The sequence below is a fragment of the Microtus pennsylvanicus genome, chromosome 12 (genome assembly GCF_037038515.1).
Source record: "Microtus pennsylvanicus isolate mMicPen1 chromosome 12, mMicPen1.hap1, whole genome shotgun sequence".
NCBI classification, from domain to species: Eukaryota; Metazoa; Chordata; class Mammalia; order Rodentia; family Cricetidae; genus Microtus; species Microtus pennsylvanicus.
The window spans coordinates 92,287,781-92,312,834 of record NC_134590.1 but is presented as its reverse complement, the minus strand read 5'-3'; the positions used below and the strand labels follow the sequence as shown (position 1 = coordinate 92,312,834).

The window sequence follows — 25,054 nt, the reverse complement described above, 5'->3', positions numbered from 1 at the left end:
CACAGATGTTTGAGTTGGGCAGAATATCAAGGAACCTAGAGCTTGCAGGCAGTCACGAGCCACGAGCTCGGGCCAGGCATTCGGGGATCTGAACTGGGAACGCAAGCCAGTGTTGTAGGTACAGGCTTACAGCCTCTGGTCCTAGAGTCAGAGCTCAGCCTGATCAGAGCAGGCCCAGCAGAAGCCAGAGAAGCCACAGAGTTGTTGCAAAAAGCCGCTTAGTAGATGGGACCAAGCCCCATCAGCATGGGCTGGTGGGAAATTGCCAAGGTGCAGCGGTGGGTCAGCCGAGCCAAACCTTGTGCAGCTGTGCAGAAGGGTGGTAGTGCAGCTGGGTGGGGTGGGAGGTGGCCGTGGGGGTCTGGCAGGGCCTGACAATGGTGTGTACTCAGGCCACATGGGCACCAATTTGTTGGCATACTACAGAGTTCCACAATAGCCCAGAAAGGCATATAACGAAGGTTTATTTATTTGGGGATAAACTCAGAGAAAGTGTAGTGATCTGCAGTCCTGTGCATACACTTGGAACTGGAACCGAATCTGGCAGCCAAGAGGCCTGCGTGTGCTTTTTGTCTGCATTTATAGCAATGAGAGCATGCCCAAAGTGGGCCAGTATCTTAAAGGCTATTGGCTGAAGAAGTTCCCACAGCCATGTCCCCAGCACCAATGAGAGCAAATCAGGGTTGAAGGTGTCTAGGTTTGTCCAGGAAGATCTACCTACTGCACGTTGGTTTAACCTCCCATGAGCCTCACTGTTTCCCTGACAGATTCCATGTGGTTTTTTTCCTTCTTCTGGGGTGTGTGTGGGTGTCCTGGCTGCCATCACCCAGCTTCTAAACGCATTTCCTACCTGGCACCGGATCAGTTACAGAACGACCAAATTCATCCCGTTCTTGGTTTGGCCACCCTGGAGTCTGTGTTCCCATTTTCTCTATTTTTTTTTTAATGTTTAAATGTTTTATTTTTCATTAAACACACTGTGAAGGCCCTGTGAGGAGAGACCCAGCAGAGACCTAACAGTCTCTTGTAGGGCCGACACAGGTGGCTCAGCCACATCTCAGCATGAGGGGTGGTGGTCAGGGGCTCGGAGGTGGCTTATGGCTCGTTACTTCCAGTTGGGTGCGCGTGGCAGGTAGCCCAAGACATGCTCACGCATGGCAGGCAGATGTCTGCAGCAAGAAGGAGAAGGAGAGAGCAAGGCCAAATTCATGGGGTACAGATACAAAGATTCAGAGAGCGGTGGAGCGCCCCCAAGCACAGCCTGCGGAAGGACAGAAAACCAAATCGGATTGGAAACCAAACAACCAGTGAGATGGTTAGATAAAGACGCTCTTGCCGAGCCTGAAGACCTGAGTTCGATTCCCTGAGTCCCTGTGGTGCAAGGTGAGAACTGTTTGCTGTGGCGCGCGTGTGCGCATGCACAAAAACACATTTTCAAAGGGCATTGTTTTTTTCACTGTGGGGGTTTATGCCCGTGTGCCACAGCATATGGATGGGTGTCAGACGACAACCCTTGGGGTGACTCAGTTCTCACCTTCCATCATGTGGGTGCGGGGAATGAAATCCTATCTCAAACTAAAGTGAAGGGCTGGAGTCATTTGCTCAGCAGTGACGTGTACCCAGCGGCAGGGGACCCGATGCGCTCTGTCGGTCTCGGAGGACACGGCGCCCATGCGGTTGACACTCGTGCCTCTTTAAGGAAAGAAAATACCACCTAACATGAAAAAGGGGTCTGCTTAACGTGTTGCCAAGTAAGCTCCGGGCGAATGGGGGTGGGTCCCTTCTCCGCTTGCTCGGTCAGATCTAGCTTACGCCTCCTGCTGGCCAGCGGCTGCTTCACCTAAGATTCCTGGAGCCCGGAGGGAGCTCGGCTCCTGCTCAGCGTAGCTCCGGATTGGCTCCGAGGCACGTTCGGTGCCGGCTGGGAAATGTAGGCAGCAGCGCGGAATGAGGCAGCCTCGTCTCCTGCCTGAGCTCACACGCAAACCGGAAGTACGTCCCAGCACTCCCAGGATCGCAGGCTGTTTACCGCCTACTCATTGACATTTCCTCGGGGAAATGTAGTTTCTTTTCGCCAGACGTGCATGTTTTCTCGTACGCTCTGCGGTAATGACAGGCACCAGAAGCACGCCATCACTCGGCCGACTCGGTTGCGCCTCTAAAAGCATGGTGTACAGCTTCACATGGTGGGACCCGTAGTCATTCAGCAGCTACCCCGGCTCGGATGCTCCTCGTGCCGTTCTGGGCTGGAGCCCAACCTTCTGGGACTCCTGTTAGGGCAGGAGCGCGTTTACCCGCATTTCCCAGGGTCGCACACACTAATGACAGTTTAGCCGTGCAAGACAGATTTCCACCCGCACGCTCCGGAGCCACGCCACGGTGCTCAGTGAGCGCGGAAACCGAGCCCTTCTTGGCCGGGAGGACGCCTGCGCTTCTGTTGGCACCACCGCGCTTCCTGCCGACGATCCTGGGAAATGTCACTTCCAGGGAGCAGGGCGCGAGCCCCCTGTATAATCCCTGCCGGTGCCGGTGTCCTTTGTAGAACGAAGCGAGAACGTGCTTCCTGCAGTCCGCCGTACACTCACTAACGGGACGTGCGTGACGGATTTCCCAGGGTCGCACTGATCTGATCGTTGGCCTGGCGTGGCCAAATTGCTGTCCTCCCTTCGGCACTGCCCACCACTTTGCCTACGATTCCCATTGGCTCTCCCTATGCCTTTCGGGAAATGTAGTCTTTTCTCCTCTCTCCGCTCTCATCTCGGTACCTCCGGCAGGACTCCATTTCCCAGCATGCCTGCGCCGAGTCCGTCCGCGCCCCGTCGCGGAGGCCATTTCGTTCCGCCCGGAGACCGCTAAGATGGCGGCGGGGGAGAAAGTGAAGGTTGTCTCCTGCGACAGGCGGCCCGGCTAGAGCCGGCAACGTGGCGCCCAGCATGGATCTGCACACGGCGGTGTACAATGCGGCGCACGACGGCAAGCTGCAGCTGCTGCAGAAGCTGCTGGCCGGCCGCGGGCGGGAGGAGCTGGACGAGCTGCTGGGCGAGGTGGCGGGCGGCGGCACGCCGCTGCTGATCGCGGCGCGCCGCGGACACCTGGACGTGGTGGAGTACCTGGTGGACCACTGCGGCGCCAGCGTGGAGGCGGGCGGCTCGGTGCACTTCGACGGTGAGACTATCGAGGGCGCGCCGCCGCTCTGGGCCGCGTCGGCGGCGGGCCACCTGGCCGTGGTGCGGAGCCTGCTGCGCCGCGGCGCCTCAGTCAACCGCACCACCCGCACCAACTCCACGCCGCTGCGCGCCGCCTGCTTCGACGGCCACCTGGACGTGGTGCGCTACCTGGTGGGCGAGCACAAGGCCGACCTGGAGGTAGCCAACCGCCACGGCCACACGTGCCTCATGATCTCCTGCTACAAGGGCCACCGCGAGATCGCGCGCTACCTGCTGGAGCGCGGCGCGCAGGTGAACCGGCGCAGCGCCAAGGGCAACACGGCCCTGCACGACTGCGCCGAGTCCGGCAGCCTGGAGATCCTGCAGCTGCTGCTGGGCTGTCACGCGCGCATGGAGCGCGACGGCTATGGCATGACCCCGCTGCTGGCCGCCAGTGTCACCGGGCACACCAACATCGTGGAGTACCTCATCCAGGAGCAGCCCGGCCACGGGCATCTCTCGGGGGTGGAGCTGCCCAGGGAAGGGTCCACCCAGGGGGCAAGCAGCGGCCGCTCCACTCCTGAGGAAGCAGAGCCTTATGAGAGCTGCTGTCCCACCAGCCGTGAAGCGGCCGTGGAGGCTTTGGAGCTGCTGGGAGCCACCTACGTGGATAAGAAAAGGGATCTGCTCGGAGCCCTGAAGCACTGGAGAAGGGCGATGGAGCTCCGCCACCAGGGTGGGGACTACCTCCCCAAGCCCGAGCCCCAACAGCTGGTTCTGGCCTATGACTATTCCAGGGAGGTGACCACGCCCCAAGAGCTGGAGGCCCTCATCACAGATCCTGATGAGATGCGGATGCAGGCCCTGCTGATACGGGAGAGGATCCTGGGCCCCTCGCACCCTGACACTTCCTACTACATAAGGTACCGGGGTGCTGTCTATGCAGACTCTGGAAATTTCGAGCGCTGTATCCGTCTTTGGAAGTATGCCTTGGATATGCAGCAGAGCAACCTGGAGCCGCTGAGCCCCATGACGGCCAGCAGCTTCCTGTCATTTGCGGAGCTCTTCTCCTATGTGCTGCAGGACCGCTCCGCCAAGGGCAACCTGGGCATGCAGCTTGGTTTCCCCGACCTCATGGGTGTGCTCAGCAAAGGGGTGCGGGAAGTGGAGCGGGCCCTGCAGCTGCCCAAGGAGCCGGGGGACTCGGCGCAGTTCACCAAAGCCATCGCCATCATCCTCCATCTACTGTACCTGCTGGAGAAGGTGGAGTGCACCCCTAGCCAGGAACACCTCAAGCACCAGACAGTCTACCGCCTGCTCAAGTGTGCCCCGCGCGGCAAGAACGGCTTCACCCCACTGCACATGGCAGTGGACAAGGAGACCACCAACGTGGGCCGCTACCGTGTGGGCGTCTTCCCCTGCCTGCATGTGGTCAGGGTTCTGCTGGACTGCGGGGCTGACCCCGACAGCCGGGACTTCGACAACAACACTCCGCTGCACATTGCTGCTCAAAACAATTGCCCAGCCATCATGGACGCGCTCATCGAGGCCGGGGCCCACATGGATGCCACCAACGCCTTCAAGAAGACTGCCTATGAGCTGCTGGACGCCAAGCTGCTGGCCAAGAGCACCGTGCAGCCCTTCAACTATGTAACACTGCAGTGCCTGGCCGCCCGTGCCCTGGATAGGAACAAGGTCCCATATAAGGGCTTCATCCCAGAGGAGCTGGAGGCCTTCATCCAGTTGCACTGAGCCTGACCCGCCACCCGCCTGCACTTTGGCCTTCTCCGAGCAGAAGCATCCTGTCCCCTTGGCCTACTGGCAGTGGAGTGAGCCCGACTGTTGGTTCTAGAAACCTTCAGGGTCACATGGTAGGAAGATGGTCTTTCTCCGTGGCAATGCAGAAGGGTACCGGGCCTCCTCAGTGGCATCTGTCTGGGTCTGGAGACCTCTGCCCTGTCACCTGGTCTCCAGCTAGCTTGTCCTGGAGTCCTATGTACCCGACACTGTCAAGATGAAGTCAGAAGTCACTGGCGCCTTCCTGCAGTGGGGCACCTGCCACCTAGATGTTTGCGGTTGGTTTGTTGTTTACTAAGCAAGTGGGCGACAGCTTGGAACCCACGTTCTGAGGTTTTTGCTCGGTCTTTTTTTCCTTGGTTTCTGTTTGTTGGACTCAATGACTTAGTTTGAAGTTGCTGCCAGGACTTTGGTGTGGCCACAGCTGAAACCAGCATGAGCTGTGAGTGCAGACCTGTGACAGACTTGCTGCGAAGCCTCCCAGCTTCCACACTGCTTAGAGAGAGGACTGTCCCCAAGAAGAGCTAGAGCAAGTGACAGGAACAGCCAGGCCGACGACTGCCTCCAGCCCCATCCTGTGGGATGGCTGGCAGGTGCTCTGGTCACCAGGTCACATCCGTGCCACACTTGTCCTGTCTCCCCTGACCCCAGATTTTCATGAAGAGTACATAGTATCCCCACTAACTGCCAGGAGTGGGAAGGTGGGGAGCTGCCCAGGGCTGCAATAGGCCACCCGGGCCCTGAGTGCAGCCCTAGGGGTGCACACCGCCTGAACAGCGCCAGCCTGGGGCTCCACCAGCTCTTGTCCCTGTCCTTTACCGTGAGTGGGATTAAACCTGCATCACCCCAAGGCAGGAGGTGCACATCCCTGGCTTGTGGGAACCAGCTGCAAGGGGAGAAAGTCTAGTGTAGAGAGGCCAGTCCCTCCCTTGGCCATGGAAGCCGTGGAAGCCGTCCCGCGAGGACATCGGTGTGTGATTGCAGTGTTAGGTAGCTTGTTCTCTGTATAAAACAAGCCTTAGGCCTTACTGGGCAGAGCCTCACTGCCCTGCCATCCGAAGCTCAGGGCAAACATGAACCCCTGTGAGTCTTGGCACTTATATTTATTGATTAAAATACAGGTATGTGAAGGAATCTGCCTAGCAGTTAATTGATGTGGGCAGGTCGTGGGCGGGGAGCCAGGTGAGTGCCTGTCAAGAATGCCTGTACACAGACCCGCCATCTGAGCACGGCTGAGGCTGAGGCAGGAGGATCACAAGGTGGAGGCCGTCCTAGAGGACAAAGTGAGTCCAAGCACAGCCTGAGGTGACATTAAGTCAAGACCCCCACCCTCTTAAAACCGTCTCCTATGAGGTACTGGCCCTACCGAAGTGCTGAAATGTGCCCCTGCGTCACGGTAGCTGCCTTCTGAAGGAGCTGTTTCCACTCAGGTGCCTGTGAGCTAGTCCAGAGAGGTTAAGATCACCAGCCGAGGGCCTAGGGACACGTAGCACGTGACCAGAGGGCAGACTTGAACTCTCTCTGAGCAGTGGACGTGCCCAGATCCATTCCTCTGCCTCAGCCCCCTGAGCATCTGGCTCTGGGCCTGGCTCTGCTGGACATCCCTGGGAGGGTTGATCTTGCAGCTCCCAAGGGGTTCTCCTTGGTGGGAACAACAGAATCAAAGATTTCCTGCCAAATCCCTACAGGGTCCGCCTGTCCTTCACTATATGGTGTCTGTGATTGGACAAGCCTGTGTACCCCAGCCAATCACAATAGCCTGTGAGTTAGCTGCGGTGGTTGGTTACAAGGTAGCCTAGAGACCTGCGGTTATAAGGTTGGAGTTCTGGGGAGGAATTAAAGACTAAAGCAGGGTTTGGTGCCTTTGGGAGGCAGAGGCGGCTGGATCTCTGTGTGCAGGGCCATCCTGGTCTACAGCCAGGGCTACTAGAGAGACTGCCCTCCAAAACAAAGAGTCATGCAGGGGAGATGACTCAGTGGGTAAGAGCTTGCCACCCGTGAGACTCCAGTTCAACCCCTCAGAACACAGCACCGTTGTGGGTGGGCAGAAAGACTGGGAACAAGGAGGGGGAACCCTAACCCCAGTGTGGGGGTGCCAGTCACAGGTGGGTGACATGTCCCCATTTGACGCCACACCCCATCACAACAGACGGGCGCTTGGTGCAGTGTTCTCTGTTCATATGGAACAGGGCAGTGGCACAGACTGTCCCTTGAGGCTGCACCAGTGTCTGCTATTTCTAGGTAGGGAGCATTCCTGCCCCAGGTTAAACATAGCCCAGTATAGAGCCATGTCACTGGGTACTCGGCCAGTGTTACAGAAGGCCCAAGAGGATGGCAGGAGGATTGACTGGCATAGCAGGTGTGGGTGAGGAGGAGGTGGGCCTGGCGCTGTGCATTTGAGACTCCACACCCGCAGCCTGTCAAGGAGTGAGAGTAAACCAGGTGCCATCACACCCCTTCAGTCCCAGCAGGGGAGGCCCGGCTCCCTATGCTCCCTGTGCGGTTCAGGACAGCCAGGGCTACAGTGAGACCCTTTCTTGGGGACAGAAACAAACTCCAAGTGAGCTTGGTGGAGCCTGACCTGCAGAAGCTCTCTAGATCACCCACGAGTCTCCCAGCGCGGCCTTCCAGGCTCTTTCCTTCTTAGCTGAGTGCTTACTCGCTTTTTAAATTATGTGTGTTTCAGGGGGCATGCATGTGAGCGCAGGGTCTGCAGAGGCAGGAAGTGTCAGTTCGCCCAGATCTGGAGCTGTGCTTTTTAGGCAGCAGGCTCCTGTAGCCCAGGCTGCCTCATCTAGAGTCCCAGGGTGACAGGCCTGCGTCATCGTGCTCAGTTTGCAAAGCTGTGTTTACATATACACACAGTTTTTAGCACATCGATACTTCAGAGGGGCACAGCCATTGCCATTTCCAGAGGTCCCCCAGAAGCTGATTTTCAGACCTGGGGGGAGGGGTCAGCAGTAAACATTGTGGATGGAGCCCTGGGACCCAGCCCCCAGCACTGAGAGAAACACTTTTTAAAAACTAACGTTGACTTAACAAACGAGAGCTCTGGCTGGAGAGATGGCTCAGAGGTTAAGAACACTGATGATGGAGGACTTGAGTTCAATTCCTAGCAACCACACGATGGCTCACAGTCGTATATAATGAGATCTGGTGCCCTTTCCTGGTGTGCAGGCAGACATGCAGACAGAACACTGTATACATAATAAATAAATCTTTATACAAAAAGGAGGGCTGGCAGGGAAAGATGGGCGGGATGAGTGAGGCTGGATCGCCAGCAGAACCAGAAAGACAGAACCCTCAAAATTAGAGTTCAATGTGGGCGTATCAAAGCTGCAGAGCCGTGGTCACAGCATGGACCTGCTCACATCTGGTGAGGGGTCTGAGAGCCTAAGTCTTCAGGGAGAAGAAACCCCCTTCTCACTTACCTGAGATTCTGACCACATCCCAAGGCTGCTTAAAGGCCTGGGCCACAGGACAGGCTAAAAATAAAAGCCTCGCCCTGGCATCTGGCAGGAAACTGACCCAGGCAGGAGACGGCACTCTTTGGGTGCCCATCTCAAGGTAGAAAAGCCCCACTCAATCTCACCTTGCAGTCTTGGAGATGGATACCACCTCTCTGGGCCTCAGTTTCCCTGCCTGCAGATTTGGAAGGAACACCGTGTCCCTCCAGGAAGGGCATCTGGATGGCCCCTATTGCTGCTTTTGTCCCAGAGCAGAAACACTCAGCAGTCTGGTTGCTACTCTGGATGCCCCGATTGAAAGTCTGTTCATAGTGGCGCCGCCTTGGCATGTCCCATCATCCCCCACACTCTTTAACATGCTGTAACCATCCCACAGCCCAGGCTGAACACAGCGCAAACTTGCTACATAGCTGAAGTTGACCTTGAACTGTTGGTTCACTGGGGATGGGCCCCTCAGAAGCTCCACACTCCTCCCCAGCTGTGCCCTGCATCCTCAGGTGGACTCATTCCCGCCTGCCTGCCAGTTCCTACTGTGCCCTAGCATCCTCACCGCTGGCCTTGGAGCTCACAAAGGTGGAGGCAGGGACCACAGCAGGCATCACATTAACTCCCATCAACGTTCCTGAGTGAGGGTAGAACGAACAGGACCCACCAGCCAGCAGGAGGGGACAGGGACCGAGGTAGAGCTGAACGTCAGCTGAGAGCCATTTCCTGATCACCTGCTGAGTACCAGAGGGTGGTTGGTGAATAGTGGAGTAGTGTGTGGTAGTGGGGACCTGTGGAAGACTAGGTAGGTGGGGCGTAAGGGGGTTTTGATTTGGGGTTTGTGTGTTTGCTTCGGAAATAGGGTCTCGCTATGTAGCCCAGACTGGCCTGGCATAAGTTTTAGTTTTTAATTTGAAAGGTTTTTGTTGAGTTAAGGCCTCTCAAGTGCTGAGGTGGCCACATGAGCTTCTGGCCTGGGTTAAAAGGCTGACCTGATGAGTCTGGGCTAGGGGTGTGTGTCAGCAGTGCAGCGTCTGTCTGTCTGTCTGGGGTGTGTGTCAGCAGTGCAGCGTCTGTCTGTCTGTCTGGGGTGTGTGTCAGCAGTGCAGCATCTGTCTGGGGTGTGTGTCAGCAGTGCAGCGTCTGTCTGTCTGTCTGTCTGGGGTGTGTGTCAGCAGTGCAGCGTCTGTCTGTCTGTCTGGGGTGTGTGTCAGCAGTGCAGCGTCTGTCTGTCTGTCTGGGGTGTGTGTCAGCAGTGCAGCATCTGACTGGGGTGTGTGTCAGCAGTGCAGCGTCTGTCTGTCTGTCTGGGGTGTGTGTCAGCAGTGCAGCATCTGTCTGGGGTGTGTGTCAGCAGTGCAGCATCTGTCTGTCTGTCTGTCTGGGGTGTGTGTCAGCAGTGCAGCATCTGTCTGTCTGTCTGGGGTGTGTGTCAGCAGTGCAGCGTCTGTCTGTCTGTCTGGGGTGTGTGTCAGCAGTGCAGCGTCTGTCTGTCTGTCTGTCTGGGGTGTGTGTCAGCAGTGCAGCGTCTGTCTGTCTGTCTGTCTGGGGTGTGTGTCAGCAGTGCAGCGTCTGTCTGTCTGTCTGGGGTGTGTGTCAGCAGTGCAGCGTCTGTCTGTCTGTCTGTCTGGGGTGTGTGTCAGCAGTGCAGCATCTGTCTGTCTGTCTGTCTGGGGTGTGTGTCAGCAGTGCAGCATCTGTCTGGGGTGTGTGTCAGCAGTGCAGCGTCTGTCTGTCTGTCTGGGGTGTGTGTCAGCAGTGCAGCGTCTGTCTGTCTGTCTCTCTGGGGTGTGTGTCAGCAGCGCAGCGTCTGTCTGTCTGTCTGTCTGGGGTGTGTGTCAGCAGTGCAGCGTCTGTCTGTCTGGGGTGTGTGTCAGCAGTGCAGCATCTGTCTGTCTGTCTGTCTGTCTGGGGTGTGTGTCAGCAGTGCAGCGTCTGTCTGTCTGGGGTGTGTGTCAGCAGTGCAGCGTCTGTCTGTCTGGGGTGTGTGTCAGCAGTGCAGCGTCTGTCTGTCTGTCTGTCTGTCTGGGGTGTGTGTCAGCAGTGCAGCGTCTGTCTGTCTGTCTGTCTGGGGTGTGTGTCAGCAGAGCAGCATCTGTCTGGGGTGTGTGTCAGCAGCGCAGCATCTGTCTGTCTGTCTGTCTGTCTGTCTGTCTGGGGTGTGTGTCAGCAGAGCAGCATCTGTCTGGGGTGTGTGTCAGCAGTGCAGCGTCTGTCTGTCTGTCTGGGGTGTGTGTCAGCAGTGCAGCATCTGTCTGTCTGTCTGTCTGTCTGTCTGGGGTGTGTGTCAGCAGTGCAGCGTCTGTCTGTCTGTCTGTCTGGGGTGTGTGTCAGCAGTGCAGCATCTGTCTGTCTGTCTGTCTGGGGTGTGTGTCAGCAGTGCAGCATCTGTCTGGGGTGTGTGTCAGCAGTGCAGCGTCTGTCTGTCTGTCTGGGGTGTGTGTCAGCAGTGCAGCGTCTGTCTGTCTGTCTGGGGTGTGTGTCAGCAGTGCAGCGTCTGTCTGTCTGTCTCTCTGGGGTGTGTGTCAGCAGCGCAGCGTCTGTCTGTCTGTCTGTCTGGGGTGTGTGTCAGCAGTGCAGCGTCTGTCTGTCTGGGGTGTGTGTCAGCAGTGCAGCATCTGTCTGTCTGTCTGTCTGTCTGGGGTGTGTGTCAGCAGTGCAGCGTCTGTCTGTCTGGGGTGTGTGTCAGCAGTGCAGCGTCTGTCTGTCTGTCTGTCTGTCTGGGGTGTGTGTCAGCAGTGCAGCGTCTGTCTGTCTGTCTGTCTGGGGTGTGTGTCAGCAGAGCAGCATCTGTCTGGGATGTGTGTCAGCAGCGCAGCATCTGTCTGTCTGTCTGTCTGTCTGTCTGTCTGGGGTGTGTGTCAGCAGAGCAGCATCTGTCTGGGGTGTGTGTCAGCAGTGCAGCGTCTGTCTGTCTGTCTGGGGTGTGTGTCAGCAGTGCAGCATCTGTCTGTCTGTCTGTCTGGGGTGTGTGTCAGCAGTGCAGCGTCTGTCTGTCTGTCTGTCTGTCTGTCTGGGGTGTGTGTCAGCAGTGCAGCGTCTGTCTGTCTGTCTGGGGTGTGTGTCAGCAGTGCAGCATCTGTCTGTCTGTCTGTCTGTCTGTCTGGGGTGTGTCTCAGCAGTGCAGCGTCTGTCTGTCTGTCTGTCTGGGGTGTGTGTCAGCAGTGCAGCATCTGTCTGTCTGTCTGTCTGGGGTGTGTGTCAGCAGTGCAGCATCTGTCTGGGGTGTGTGTCAGCAGTGCAGCGTCTGTCTGTCTGTCTGGGGTGTGTGTCAGCAGTGCAGCGTCTGTCTGTCTGTCTGGGGTGTGTGTCAGCAGTGCAGCGTCTGTCTGTCTGTCTCTCTGGGGTGTGTGTCAGCAGCGCAGCGTCTGTCTGTCTGTCTGTCTGGGGTGTGTGTCAGCAGTGCAGCGTCTGTCTGTCTGGGGTGTGTGTCAGCAGTGCAGCATCTGTCTGTCTGTCTGTCTGTCTGGGGTGTGTGTCAGCAGTGCAGCGTCTGTCTGTCTGTCTGTCTGTCTGGGGTGTGTCTCAGCAGTGCAGCGTCTGTCTGTCTGTCTGTCTGTCTGGGGTGTGTGTCAGCAGTGCAGCGTCTGTCTGTCTGTCTGGGGTGTGTGTCAGCAGTGCAGCATCTGTCTGTCTGTCTGTCTGTCTGAGGTGTGTGTCAGCAGTGCAGCGTCTGTCTGTCTGTCTGGGGTGTGTGTCAGCAGTGCAGCATCTGTCTGTCTGTCTGTCTGTCTGTCTGGGGTGTGTCTCAGCAGTGCAGCGTCTGTCTGTCTGTCTGGGGTGTGTGTCAGCAGTGCAGCATCTGTCTGTCTGTCTGTCTGGGGTGTGTGTCAGCAGTGCAGCGTCTGTCTGTCTGGGGTGTGTGTCAGCAGTGCAGCGTCTGTCTGTCTGTCTGTCTGGGGTGTGTGTCAGCAGTGCAGCGTCTGTCTGTCTGGGGTGTGTGTCAGCAGTGCAGCGTCTGTCTGTCTGGGGTGTGTGTCAGCAGTGCAGCGTCTGTCTGTCTGTCTGTCTGGGGTGTGTGTCAGCAGTGCAGCGTCTGTCTGTCTGTCTGTCTGGGGTGTGTGTCAGCAGTGCAGCATCTGTCTGTCTGTCTGTCTGTCTGGGGTGTGTGTCAGCAGTGCAGCATCTGTCTGTCTGGGGTGTGTGTCAGCAGTGCAGCGTCTGTCTGTCTGTCTGTCTGTCTGGGGTGTGTGTCAGCAGTGCAGCATCTGCCTGTCTGTCTGTCTGTCTGGGGTGTGTGTCAGCAGTGCAGCGTCTGTCTGTCTGTCTGTCTGGGGTGTGTGTCAGCAGTGCAGCGTCTGTCTGTCTGTCTGTCTGTTCGGGGTGTGTGTCAGCAGTGCAGCATCTGTCTGTCTGTCTGTCTGCGGTGTGTGTCAGCAGTGCAGCGTCTGTCTGTCTGTCTGTCTGGGGTGTGTGTCAGCAGTGCAGCGTCTGTCTGTCTGTCTGTCTGGGGTTTGTGTCAGCAGTGCAGCATCTGTCTGTCTGTCTGTCTGTCTGGGGTGTGTGTCAGCAGTGCAGCATCTGTCTGTCTGGGGTGTGTGTCAGCAGTGCAGCGTCTGTCTGTCTGTCTGTCTGTCTGGGGTGTGTGTCAGCAGTGCAGCATCTGTCTGTCTGTCTGTCTGTCTGGGGTGTGTGTCAGCAGTGCAGCGTCTGTCTGTCTGTCTGTCTGGGGTGTGTGTCAGCAGTGCAGCGTCTGTCTGTCTGTCTGTCTGTCTGTCTGGGGTGTGTGTCAGCAGTGCAGCGTCTGTCTGTCTGTCTGTCTGTCTGGGGTGTGTGTCAGCAGTGCAGCGTCTGTCTGTCTGTCTGTCTGTCTGGGGTGTGTGTCAGCAGTGCAGCGTCTGTCTGTCTGTCTGTCTGTCTGGGGTGTGTGTCAGCAGTGCAGCATCTCTCTGTCTGTCTGTCTGTCTGGGGTGTGTGTCAGCAGTGCAGCGTCTGTCTGTCTGTCTGTCTGTCTGGGGTGTGTGTCAGCAGTGCAGCATCTGTCTGTCTGTCTGTCTGTCTGTCTGGGGTGTGTGTCAGCAGTGCAGCGTCTGTCTGTCTGTCTGTCTGTCTGGGGTGTGTGTCAGCAGTGCAGCATCTGTCTGTCTGTCTGTCTGTCTGGGGTGTGTGTCAGCAGTGCAGCATCTGTCTGTCTGTCTGTCTGTCTGGGGTGTGTGTCAGCAGTGCAGCATCTGTCTGTCTGTCTGTCTGTCTGTCTGGGGTGTGTGTCAGCAGTGCAGCGTCTGTCTGTCTGTCTGTCTGTCTGGGGTGTGTGTCAGCAGTGCAGCATCTGTCTGTCTGTCTGTCTGGGGTGTGTGTCAGCAGTGCAGCATCTGTCTGTCTGTCTGTCTGTCTGTCTGGGGTGTGTGTCAGCAGTGCAGCGTCTGTCTGTCTGTCTGTCTGGGGTGTGTGTCAGCAGTGCAGCATCTGTCTGTCTGTCTGTCTGTCTGGGGTGTGTGTCAGCAGTGCAGCATCTGTCTGTCTGTCTGTCTGTCTGTCTGGGGTGTGTGTCAGCAGTGCAGCGTCTGTCTGTCTGTCTGTCTGTCTGGGGTGTGTGTCAGCAGTGCAGCATCTGTCTGTCTGTCTGTCTGTCTGGGGTGTGTGTCAGCAGTGCAGCATCTGTCTGTCTGTCTGTCTGTCTGGGGTGTGTGTCAGCAGTGCAGCATCTGTCTGTCTGTCTGTCTGGGGTGTGTGTCAGCAGTGCAGCATCTGTCTGTCTGTCTGTCTGTCTGGGGTGTGTGTCAGCAGTGCAGCATCTGTCTGTCTGTCTGTCTGTCTGTCTGGGGTGTGTGTCAGCAGTGCAGCGTCTGTCTGTCTGTCTGTCTGTCTGGGGTGTGTGTCAGCAGTGCAGCATCTGTCTGTCTGTCTGTCTGTCTGGGGTGTGTGTCAGCAGTGCAGCATCTGTCTGTCTGTCTGTCTGTCTGTCTGGGGTGTGTGTCAGCAGTGCAGCGTCTGTCTGTCTGTCTGTCTGTCTGGGGTGTGTGTCAGCAGTGCAGCATCTGTCTGTCTGTCTGTCTGTCTGGGGTGTGTGTCAGCAGTGCAGCATCTGTCTGTCTGTCTGTCTGTCTGGGGTGTGTGTCAGCAGTGCAGCATCTGTCTGTCTGTCTGTCTGGGGTGTGTGTCAGCAGTGCAGCGTCTGTCTGTCTGTCTGTCTGGGGTGTGTGTCAGCAGTGCAGCGTCTGTCTGTCTGGGGTGTGTGTCAGCAGTGCAGCGTCTGTCTGTCTGGGGTGTGTGTCAGCAGTGCAGCGTCTGTCTGTCTGTCTGTCTGGGGTGTGTGTCAGCAGTGCAGCATCTGTCTGTCTGTCTGTCTGGGGTGTGTGTCAGCAGTGCAGCGTCTGTCTGTCTGTCTGTCTGGGGTGTGTGTCAGCAGTGCAGCGTCTGTCTGTCTGTCTGTCTGGGGTGTGTGTCAGCAGTGCAGCGTCTGTCTGTCTGTCTGTCTGTCTGGGGTGTGTGTCAGCAGTGCAGCTTCTGTCTGTCTGGGGTGTGTGTCAGCAGTGCCGCATCTCTCTGTCTGTCTGTCTGTCTGGGGTGTGTGTCAGCAGTGCAGCGTCTGTCTGTCTGGGGTGTGTGTCAGCAGTGCAGCGTCTGTCTGTCTGTCTGTCTGGGGTGTGTGTCAGCAGTGCAGCGTCTGTCTGTCTGTCTGTCTGTCTGTCTGGGGTGTGTGTCAGCAGTGCAGCGTCTGTCTGTCTGTCTGTCTGTCTGTCTGTCTGTCTGGGGTGTGTGTCAGCAGTGCAGCGTCTGTTCGTCTGTCTGTCTGTCTGGGGTGTGTGTCAGCAGTGCAGCGTCTGTCTGTCTGTCTGTCTGTCTGGGGTGTGTGTCAGCAGTGCAGCATCTGTCTGTCTGTCTGTCTGTCTGGGGTGTGTGTCACCAGTGCAGCGTCTGTCTGTCTGTCTGTCTGTCTGTCTGGGGTGTGTGTCAGCAGTGCAGCATCTGTCTGTCTGTCTGTCTGTCTGGGGTGTGTGTCAGCAGTGCAGCGTCTGTCTGTCTGTCTGTCTGTCTGGGGTGTGTGTCAGCAGTGCAGCATCTGTCTGTCTGTCTGTCTGTCTGGGGTGTGTGTCAGCAGTGCAGCGTCTGTCTGTCTGTCTGTCTGTCTGGGGTGTGTGTCAGCAGTGCAGCGTCTGTCTGTCTGGGGTGTGTGTCAGCAGTGCAGCGTCTGTCTGTCTATCTGTCTGTCTGGGGTGTGTGTCAGCAGTGCAGCATCTGTCTGTCTGTCTGTCTGTCTGGGGTGTGTGTCAGCAGTGCAGCGTCTGTCTGTCTGTCTGTCTGGGGTGTGTGTCAGCAGTGCAGCGTCTGCCTGTCTGTCTGTCTGTCTGGGGTGTGTGTCAAAAGTGCAGCATCTGTCTGTCTGTCTGTCTGGGGTGTGTGTCAGCAGTGCAGTGTCTGTCTGTCTGTCTGTCTGTCTGTCTGGGGTGTGTGTCAGCAGTGCAGCATCTGTCTGTCTGGGGTGTGTGTCAGCAGTGCAGCTTCTGTCTGTCTGTCTGTCTGGGGTGTGTGTCAGCAGTGCAGTGTCTGTCTGTCTGTCTGTCTGTCTGTCTTGGGTGTGTGTCAGCAGTGCAGCGTCTGTCTGTCTGGGGTGTGTGTCAGCAGTGCAGCTTCTGTCTGTCTGTCTGTCTGTCTGGGGTGTGTGTCAGCAGTGCAGCGTCTGTCTGTCTGTCTGGGGTGTGTGTCAGCAGTGCAGTGTCTGTCTGTCTGTCTGTCTGTCTGGGGTGTGTGTCAGCAGTGCAGCGTCTGTCTGTCTGGGGTTTGTGTCAGCAGTGCAGCATCTGTCTGTCTGTCTGTCTGTCTGTCTGGGGTGTGTGTCAGCAGTGCAGCGTCTGTCTGTCTGTCTGTCTGTCTGTCTGGGGTGTGTGTCACCAGTGCAGCGTCTGTTTGTCTGTCTGTCTTGGGTGTGTGTCAGCAGTGCAGCATCTGTCTGTCTGTCTTTCTGGGGTGTGTGTCAGCAGTGCAGCGTCTGTCTGTCTGCCTGTCTGGGGTGTGTGTCAGCAGTGCAGCATCTGTCTGTCTGTCTGCCTGTCTGTCTGGGGTGTGTGTCAGCAGTGCAGCGTCTGTCTGTCTGTCTGTCTGTCTGTCTGGGGTGTGTGTCACCAGTGCAGCGTCTGTTTGTCTGTCTGTCTTGGGTGTGTGTCAGCAGTGCAGCATCTGTCTGTCTGTCTGTCTGGGGTGTGTGTCAGCAGTGCAGCGTCTGTCTGTCTGGGGTGTGTGTCAGCAGTGCAGCGTCTGTCTGTCTGGGGTGTGTGTCAGCAGTGCAGCGTCTGTCTGTCTGGGGTCTGTGTCAGCAGTGCAGCGTCTGTCTGTCTGTCTGTCTGTCTGGGGTGTGTGTCAGCAGTGCAGCATCTGTCTGTCTGTCTGTCTGGGGTGTGTGTCAGCAGTGCAGCATCTGTCTGTCTGTCTGTTTGGGGTGTGTGTCAGCAGTGCAGCGTCTGTCTGTCTGTCTGTCTGGGGTGTGTGTCAGCAGTGCAGCATCTGTCTGTCTGTCTGTCTGTCTGGGGTGTGTGTCAGCAGTGCAGCGTCTGTCTGTCTGTCTGTCTGTCTGTCTGGGGTGTGTGTCAGCAGTGCAGCATCTGTCTGTCTGTCTGTTTGGGGTGTGTGTCAGCAGTGCAGCGTCTGTCTGTCTGTCTGTCTGGGGTGTGTCTCAGCAGTGCAGCATCTGTCTGTCTGTCTGTCTGTCTGGGGTGTGTGTCAGCAGTGCAGCGTCTGTCTGTCTGTCTGTCTGTCTGTCTGGGGTGTGTGTCAGCAGTGCAGCGTCTGTCTGTCTGTCTGTCTGTCTGTCTGGGGTGTGTGTCAGCAGTGCAGCGTCTGTCTGTCTGTCTGTCTTTCTGGGGTGTGTGTCAGCAGTGCAGCGTCTGTCTGTCTGTCTGTCTGTCTGGGGTGTGTGTCAGCAGTGCAGCATCTGTCTGTCTGGGGTGTGTGTCAGCAGTGCAGCGTCTGTCTGCCTGTCTGTCTGTCTGTCTGTCTGTCTGGGGTGGGTGTCAGCAGTGCAGCGTCTGTTTGTCTGTCTGTCTGTCTGGGGTGTGTGTCAGCAGTGCAGCGTCTGTCTGTCTGTCTGGGGTGTGTGTCAGCAGTGCAGCATCCGTCTGTCTGTCTGTCTGTCTGGGGTGTGTGTCAGCAGTGCAGCATCTGTCTGTCTGGGGTGTGTGTCAGCAGTGCAGCGTCTCTCTGTCTGTCTGTCTGTCTGGGGTGTGTGTCAGCAGTGCAGCATCTCTCTGTCTGTCTGTCTGTCTGGGGTGTGTGTCAGCAGTGCAGCGTCTGTCTGTCTGCCTGTCTGGGGTGTGTGTCAGCAGTGCAGCGTCTGTCTGTGTGTCTGTCTGTCTGGGGTGTGTGTCAGCAGTGCAGCGTCTGTCTGTCTGTCTGTCTGTCTGGGGTGTGTGTCAGCAGTGCAGCGTCTCTCTGTCTGTCTGTCTGTCTGGGCTGTGTGTCAGCAGTGCAGCGTCTGTCTGTCTGCCTGTCTGGGGTGTGTGTCAGCAGTGCAGCGTCTGTTTGTCTGTCTGTCTGTCTGTCTGGGGTGTGTGTCAGCAGTGCAGCGTCTGTCTGTCTGTCTGTCTGTCTGGGGTGTGTGTCAGCAGTGCAGCGTCTGTCTGTCTGTCTGTCTGTCTGGGGTGTGTGTCAGCAGTGCAGCATCTCTCTGTCTGTCTGCCTGTCTGGGGTGTGTGTCAGCAGTGCAGCGTCTGTCTGTCTGTCTGTCTGGGGTGTGTGTCAGCAGTGCAGCATCTCTCTGTCTGTCTGTCTGTCTGGGGTGTGTGTCAGCAGTGCAGCGTCTGTCTGTCTGCCTGTCTGGGGTGTGTGTCAGCAGTGCAGCGTCTGTTTGTCTGTCTGTCTGTCTGTCTGGGGTGTGTGTCAGCAGTGCAGCGTCTGTCTGTCTGTCTGTCTGTCTGGGGTGTGTGTCAGCAGTGCAGCGTCTGTCTGTCTGTCTGTCTGTCTGGGGTGTGTGTCAGCAGTGCAGCATCTCTCTGTCTGTCTGCCTGTCTGGGGTGTGTGTCAGCAGTGCAGCGTCTGTCTGTCTGTCTGTCTGTCTGGGGTGTGTGTCAGCAGTGCAGCATCTCTCTGTCTGTCTGTCTGTCTGGGGTGTGTGTCAGCAGTGCAGCATCTGTCTGGGGTGTGTGTCAGCAGTGCAGCATCTGTCTGGGGTGTGTGTCAGCAGTGCAGCGTCTGTCTGTCTGTCTGTCTGGGGTGTGTGTCAGCAGTGCAGCATCTGTCTGTCTGTCTGTCTGGGGTGTGTGTCAGCAGTGCAGCATCTGTCTGTCTGTCTGTCTGTCTGGGGTGTGTGTCAGCAGTGCAGCATCTGTCTGTCTGTCTGTCTGGGGTGTGTGTCAGCAGTGCAGCGTCTGTCTGTCTGTCTGTCTGGGGTGTGTGTCAGCAGTGCAGCGTCTGTCTGTCTGCCTGTCTGGGGTGTGTGTCAGCAGTGCAGCGTCTGTCTGTCTGTCTGTCTGGGGTGTGTGTCAGCAGTGCAGCGTCTGTCTGTCTGCCTGTCTGGGGTGTGTGTCAGCAGTGCAGCATCTGTCTGTCTGTCTGTCTGGGGTGTGTGTCAGCAGTGCAGCGTCTGTCTGTCTGCCTGTCTGGGGTGTGTGTCAGCAGTGCAGCGTCTGTCTGTCTGTCTGTCTGGGGTGTGTGTCAGCAGTGCAGCATTCGTCTGTCTGCCTGTCTGGGGTGTGTGTCAGCAGTGCAGCCTCTGTCTGTCTGTCTGTCTGTCTGTCTGGGGTGTGTGTCAGCAGTGCAGCGTCTGTCTGTCTGTCTGTCTGTCTGTCTGTCTGTCTGGGGTGTGTGTCAGCAGTGCAGCGTCTGTCTGTCTGGGGTGTGTGTCAGCAGTGCAGCGTCTGTCTGTCTGGGGTGTGTGTCAGCAGTGCAGCGTCTGTCTGTCTGGGGTGTGTGTCAGCAGTGCAGCGTCTGTCTGTCTGGGGTGTGTGTCAGCAGTGCAGCGTCTGTCTGTCTGTCTGTCTGGGGTGTGTGTCAGCAGTGCAGCGTCTGTCTGTCTGGGGTGTGTGTCAGCAGTGCAGCGTCTGTCTGTCTGTCTGTCTGGGGTGTGTGTCAGCAGTGCAGCGTCTGTCTGTCTGTCTGTCTGTCTGGGGTGTGTGTCAGCAGTGCAGCGTCTGTCTGTCTGGGGTGTGTGTCAGCAGTGCAGCGTCTGTCTGTCTGGGGTGTGTGTCAGCAGTGCAGCGTCTGTCTGTCTGGGGTGTGTGTCAGCAGTGCAGCGTCTGTCTGTCTGGGGTGTGTGTCAGCAGTGCAGCGTCTGTCTGTCTGTCTGTCTGGGGTGTGTGTCAGCAGTGCAGCATCTGTCTGTCTGTCTGTCTGGGGTGTGTGTCAGCAGTGCAGCGTCTGTCTGTCTGTCTGTCTGTCTGTCTGTCTGGGGTGTGTGTCAGCAGTGCAGCGTCTGTCTGTCTGTCTGTCTGTCTGTCTGTCTGTCTGTCTGGGGTGTGTGTCAGCAGTGCAGCGTCTGTTTGTCTGTCTGTCTGTCTGGGGTGTGTGTCAGCAGTGCAGCGTCTGTCTGTCTGTCTGTCTGTCTGGGGTGTGTGTCAGCAGTGCAGCATCTGTCTGTCTGTCTGTCTGTCTGGGGTGTGTGTCACCAGTGCAGCGTCTGTCTGTCTGTCTGTCTGTCTGGGGTGTGTGTCAGCAGTGCAGCATCTGTCTGTCTGTCTGTCTGTCTGGGGTGTGTGTCAGCAGTGCAGCGTCTGTCTGTCTGTCTGTCTGTCTGGGGTGTGTGTCAGCAGTGCAGCATCTGTCTGTCTGTCTGTCTGTCTGGGGTGTGTGTCAGCAGTGCAGCGTCTGTCTGTCTGTCTGTCTGTCTGGGGTGTGTGTCAGCAGTGCAGCATCTGTCTGTCTGTCTGTCTGTCTGGGGTGTGTGTCAGCAGTGCAGCATCTGTCTGTCTGTCTGTCTGTCTGGGGTGTGTGTCAGCAGTGCAGCATCTGTCTGTCTGGGGTGTGTGTCAGCAGTGCAGCGTCTGTCTGTCTGTCTGTCTGTCTGGGGTGTGTGTCAGCAGTGCAGTGTCTGTCTGTCTTGGGTGTGTGTCAGCAGTGCAGCGTCTGTCTGTCTGGGGTGTGTGTCAGCAGTGCAGTGTCTGTCTGTCTTGGGTGTGTGTCAGCAGTGCAGCGTCTGTCTGTCTGTCTGTCTGGGGTGTGTGTCAGCAGTGCAGCGTCTGTCTGTCTGTCTGTCTGTGGTGTGTGTCAGCAGTGCAGTGTCTGTCTGTCTGTCTGTCTGGGGTGTGTGTCTGCAGTGCAGCGTCTGTCTGTCTGTCTGTCTGTCTGGGGTGTGTGTCAGCAGTGCAGCGTCTGTCTGTCTGTCTGTCTTGGGTGTGTGTCAGCAGTGCAGTGTCTGTCTGTCTGTCTGTCTTGGGTGTGTGTCAGCAGTGCAGCGTCTGTCTGTCTGTCTGTCTGGGGTGTGTGTCAGCAGTGCAGTGTCTGTCTGTCTTGGGTGTGTGTCAGCAGTGCAGCGTCTGTCTGTCTGTCTGTCTTGGGTGTGTGTCAGCAGTGCAGCGTCTGTCTGTCTGTCTGTCTGGGGTGTGTGTCAGCAGTGCAGTGTCTGTCTGTCTTGGGTGTGTGTCAGCAGTGCAGCGTCTGTTTGTCTGTCTGTCTGGGGTGTGTGTCAGCAGTCCAGCGTCTGTCTGTCTGTCTGTCTGGGGTGTGTGTCAGCAGTGCAGCATCTGTCTGTCTGTCTGGGGTGTGTGTCAGCAGTCCAGCGTATGTCTGTCTGTCTGTCTGGGGTGTGTGTCAGCAGTGCAGCATCTGTCTGTCGGTCTGTCTGGGGTGTGTGTCAGCAGTGCAGCATCCGTCTGTCTGTCTGTCTGGGGTGTGTGTCAGCAGTGCAGCATCTGTCTGTCTGTCTGGGGTGTGTGTCAGCAGTGCAGCATCTGTCGGTCTGTCTGTCTGGGGTGTGTGTCAGCAGTGCAGCGTCTGTTTGTCTGTCTGTCTGGGGTGTGTGTCAGCAGTGCAGCATCTGTATGTCGGTCTGTCTGGGGTGTGTGTCAGCAGTGCAGCATCCGTCTGTCTGTCTGTCTGGGGTGTGTGTCAGCAGTGCAGCATTTGTCTGTCTGTCTGTCTTGGGTGTGTGTCAGCAGTGCAGCATCCGTCTGTCTGTCTGTCTGGGGTGTGTGTCAGCAGTGCAGCATCTCTCTGTCTGCCTGGGGTGTGTGTCAGCAGTGCAGCATCTGTCTGTCTGTCTGTCTGGGGTGTGTGTCAGCAGTGCAGCGTCTGTCTGTCTGTCTGTCTGTCTGGGGTGTGTGTCAGCAGTGCAGCGTCTGTCTGTCTGTCTGTCTGGGGTGTGTGTCAGCAGTGCAGCATCCGTCTGTCTGTCTGTCTGGGGTGTGTGTCAGCAGTGCAGCATCTGTCTGTCTGTCTGTCTGGGGTGTGTGTCAGCAGTGCAGCATCCGTCTGTCTGTCTGTCTGTCTGGGGTGTGTCAGCAGTGCAGCATCTGTCTGTCTGTCTGTCTGTCTGGGGTGTTTGTCAGCAGTGCAGCGTCTGTCTGTCTGTCTGTCTGTCTGGGGTGTGTGTCAGCAGTGCAGCATCTGTCTGTCTGTCTGTCTGTCTGGGGTGTGTGTCAGCAGTGCAGCGTCTGTCTGTCTGTCTGTCTGTCTGGGGTGTGTGTCAGCAGTGCAGCATCTGTCTGTCTGTCTGTCTGTCTGGGGTGTGTGTCAGCAGTGCAGCATCTGTCTGTCTGGGGTGTGTGTCAGCAGTGCAGCGTCTGTCTGTCTGGGGTGTGTGTCAGCAGTGCAGCATCTGTCTGTCTGTCTGTCTGTCTGGGGTGTGTGTCAGCAGTGCAGCGTCTGTCTGTCTGTCTGTCTGGGGTGTGTGCCAGCAGTGCAGCATCTGTCTGTCTGTCTGTCTGTCTGGGGTGTGTGTCAGCAGTGCAGCGTCTGTCTGTCTGTCTGTCTGGGGTGTGTGCCAGCAGTGCAGCGTCTGTCTGTCTGTCTGTCCATCTGGGGTGTGTGTCAGCAGTGCAGCATCTGTCTGTCTGTCTGTCTGGGGTGTGTGTCAGCAGTGCAGCATCCGTCTGTCTGTCTGTCTGGGGTGTGTGTCAGCAGTGCAGCATCTGTCTGGGGTGTGTGTCAGCAGTGCCGCATTTGTCTGGCTCGGTAAGGGCTCTGAGTTTGATCCCCAATGCCAGAAATAATCGTGTTTGTGCACGCGTATACACATGTGGATACGGATGTACACACACACATAATCGTGTTTGTGCACGCGTATACACGTGGATACGGATGTACATACACACACACGTCTGGAGGCCTGGGAGTGTCAGCATTCAAAGAGCTGCTCACCTTGGCTGTTTGGTGGTTTGTTGGGTTTGCATTTGTGTGTGTTCTCTGTTGTGTGTGTCTTTATGTTGTGTCTGTGTGTCTCTGTATATGTGTGTATGTGTGTGTGTGTATGTATGTTGAGTGTGTGAGTGTCCACACACATGACCCTTCTGTGAAGCTCAGAGAACTACTCTAGGTACTTGCCTGGGTTTGCACACAGGCCGCAGGCTTGGCCACAATGTCTTGTTGTCTGAGCCCTCTACTGGCTGATTTTGAGTCATTCTCACTGACCTACAGCACAGGTTGGGACCCTAAGTGTGCACTGGCTGTTTCACTCGTGCAGGATCAGGAGCACGGTACCCGCTAAGCCCTCTCACTGCAGTGAGAGGAGGAGAGTGCCACCCAGCGTTGCATCCAAGTCCTTTCTGGAACAACCTGTAGGAACCCACTGTGCCCCTAGGCTGTCATCACCTTCCAGAAAGTTCTCCCCGGTGTGGGCAGAAGCCAGGAGGGCCTTGGCAGGTGGCACAGCTTCCTCTTTTCAGTTCCCCGAGTAGGGCCCACAAGGCTGGTTGGAGCCAGGTCATGGTAACCCTGGACTCAGCCCAGCAGTACACTCGGGGCCCAGGAAGTGGCATTGCCAGATGCTTCTAGAACAAGCTGCAAACATGAGCAGAAGCCTGTTCCTGTCCCTGGCTCACCCCAGCCGTCTACAGACACGGGAGCCACTCTGCTGCCTGTGAGGCCGCTAGGCCTCACCACCCCTGAGTTGGAGCCCTGGGACCCAACAGAAAGAGAAGACTGTTAGCTTGTGCTGTAACCTCCACACACCTGCTCACATAAAAGAAGTGTAAAAACACATTCTGCCCAGGTCAAACCCCCGCCACACAGACTTGGAGAGAACATTTGAAAAACAATCCCTTAAGAACGTCCAGCATGGGGCGGGGGGTGGTCAGGGGCTGGAGAGATGGCTCAGAGGTTAAGAGCACCAGCTGCTCTTCCAGAGGTCCTGAGTTCAATTCCCAGCAACCACATGGTGGCTCACACCATCTATAATGAGATCTGGTGCCCTCTTCTGGCCTGCAGGCAGAACGCTGTATACGTAATAAATTTTAAAAAATCAAAAAAAAAATGTCCAGCATGAATCCCGTAGGGGCAGTTGTGTCTCTGTGAGTTTGAAGCCAGCCTGGTGTTCAGGACAAGCAGAACTACAACATGAGACCCATCCCACCCCACCCACCACCCAACAGAAATCACAAAGGGCCACACCCTGCTGAGGCTGCCACCAGGGGACATTAGACTAGGGACTAGGGACCCTGGAGGTCAGAGAATGTCCAGCCAAACTTCCAGCCCCTCAGACTTCCTCTCCCAGAAACTTCCTTTAATCAAGCCACCAGTTCTGCCCCGTCACAGCCCTAAGACTGTAAATGCGCAGACATGGCCTTGCTGTGTCCCAGTGCCCAGCACAGCGCAGGTCCACACACAGCAGGTACGAAGTAATGACTTGTTAAAAGTTCATGTAGGTTAGAGCTGTGGCTCAGAGGTAGACCACCTTGTCCACCTCCACAAGCAAATTTAAGAGGGAACCGTGTAGAAAATGAATGCTTTTTGACTTGAGACAGGGTCTCCCACAGCCCAAACTTGTTAAGTAGCCAAGATTGGCCTTCAATTCTTGGTCTTTTTTCAGTCTCCCAAGTGCCAGAATAATTAAATTACATTTCTTGCTCTATTGTGGGTGTGCGCATGTGCACTGTGCATGGCCCTTCCCGTGTGGGTCCTGGCAAGGGAACTCAGGTCAGGAGGCTTCATGACAAGCACCTCTACCAGCTGAGCCATCTCTCTGGTCCCTGTCCCCGCCCCCTGCCAAATCCAGGGGGAATGAATTGATAGGGAGCTCTCTGCCCTTCCCTACCTGTCCTCCCTACACCCACACCCCCTTCCCACTTCCCCCCACTGTACCCCTAACACACTCTGTTTTGCCCCAGGGCCTTTGCTTGGGCTCTCCTGTCCACGTACACCGCAGGACAGGCTGTCACCTCCCTGCCCATTCCAAGTCCCTTTGAGCTTTCCTAAGTCCCCTGGCTTTCTTTACTTTCTTTACTCCTTTTCCTCTTCTGCACCCTGGAACCGCTTAGCAAGAGCCCAGCCCCTTTCCAGCCTCTGACCCCAGCAAACGGACAATCCCACACACCATTGGTCAGATGACTTCACTGCATACCCGCCCTCCTAGAATCTCCGACCGGTGCTGGTTTCACTTCAGCTCCGCCATGCACAGAACAGCCCTGACCAGGTCTGACTCAGAGACTGAAATAGCGAGGGGAGTGATTCATGCCCTCCTGCAGCATCAGTCAGGGCCTGGAACAGCCCTCAGGCTTGGCTGTTTGTGGGATGGCCCCGCAGTTGCCCGTCCTGGGAAATCTAGCACTGTGCTCCCCTAAATTCTGACTAGAGTGA

General features: G+C 56.8%; 1 protein-coding gene across 1 annotated transcript; it reads left to right on the top strand.

Moving 5' to 3' along the window:
* The first annotated feature begins 951 nt into the window (after nucleotides 1-951).
* On the top strand, nucleotides 952-6,077 carry Fem1a (fem-1 homolog A). The gene has a single exon (XM_075942634.1). It carries the CDS (start codon nucleotides 2,934-2,936, stop codon nucleotides 4,896-4,898), a length of 1,965 nt encoding a protein of 654 aa, XP_075798749.1. The 5' UTR covers nucleotides 952-2,933; the 3' UTR covers nucleotides 4,899-6,077.
* The last annotated feature ends 18,977 nt before the right edge of the window (nucleotides 6,078-25,054 follow it).

Excerpts from the sequence above, each read along its gene's own strand:
- Fem1a (XM_075942634.1), top strand. The coding sequence starts at position 2,934 with ATGGATCTGCACACGGCGGTGTACAATGCGGCGCACGACGGCAAGCTG.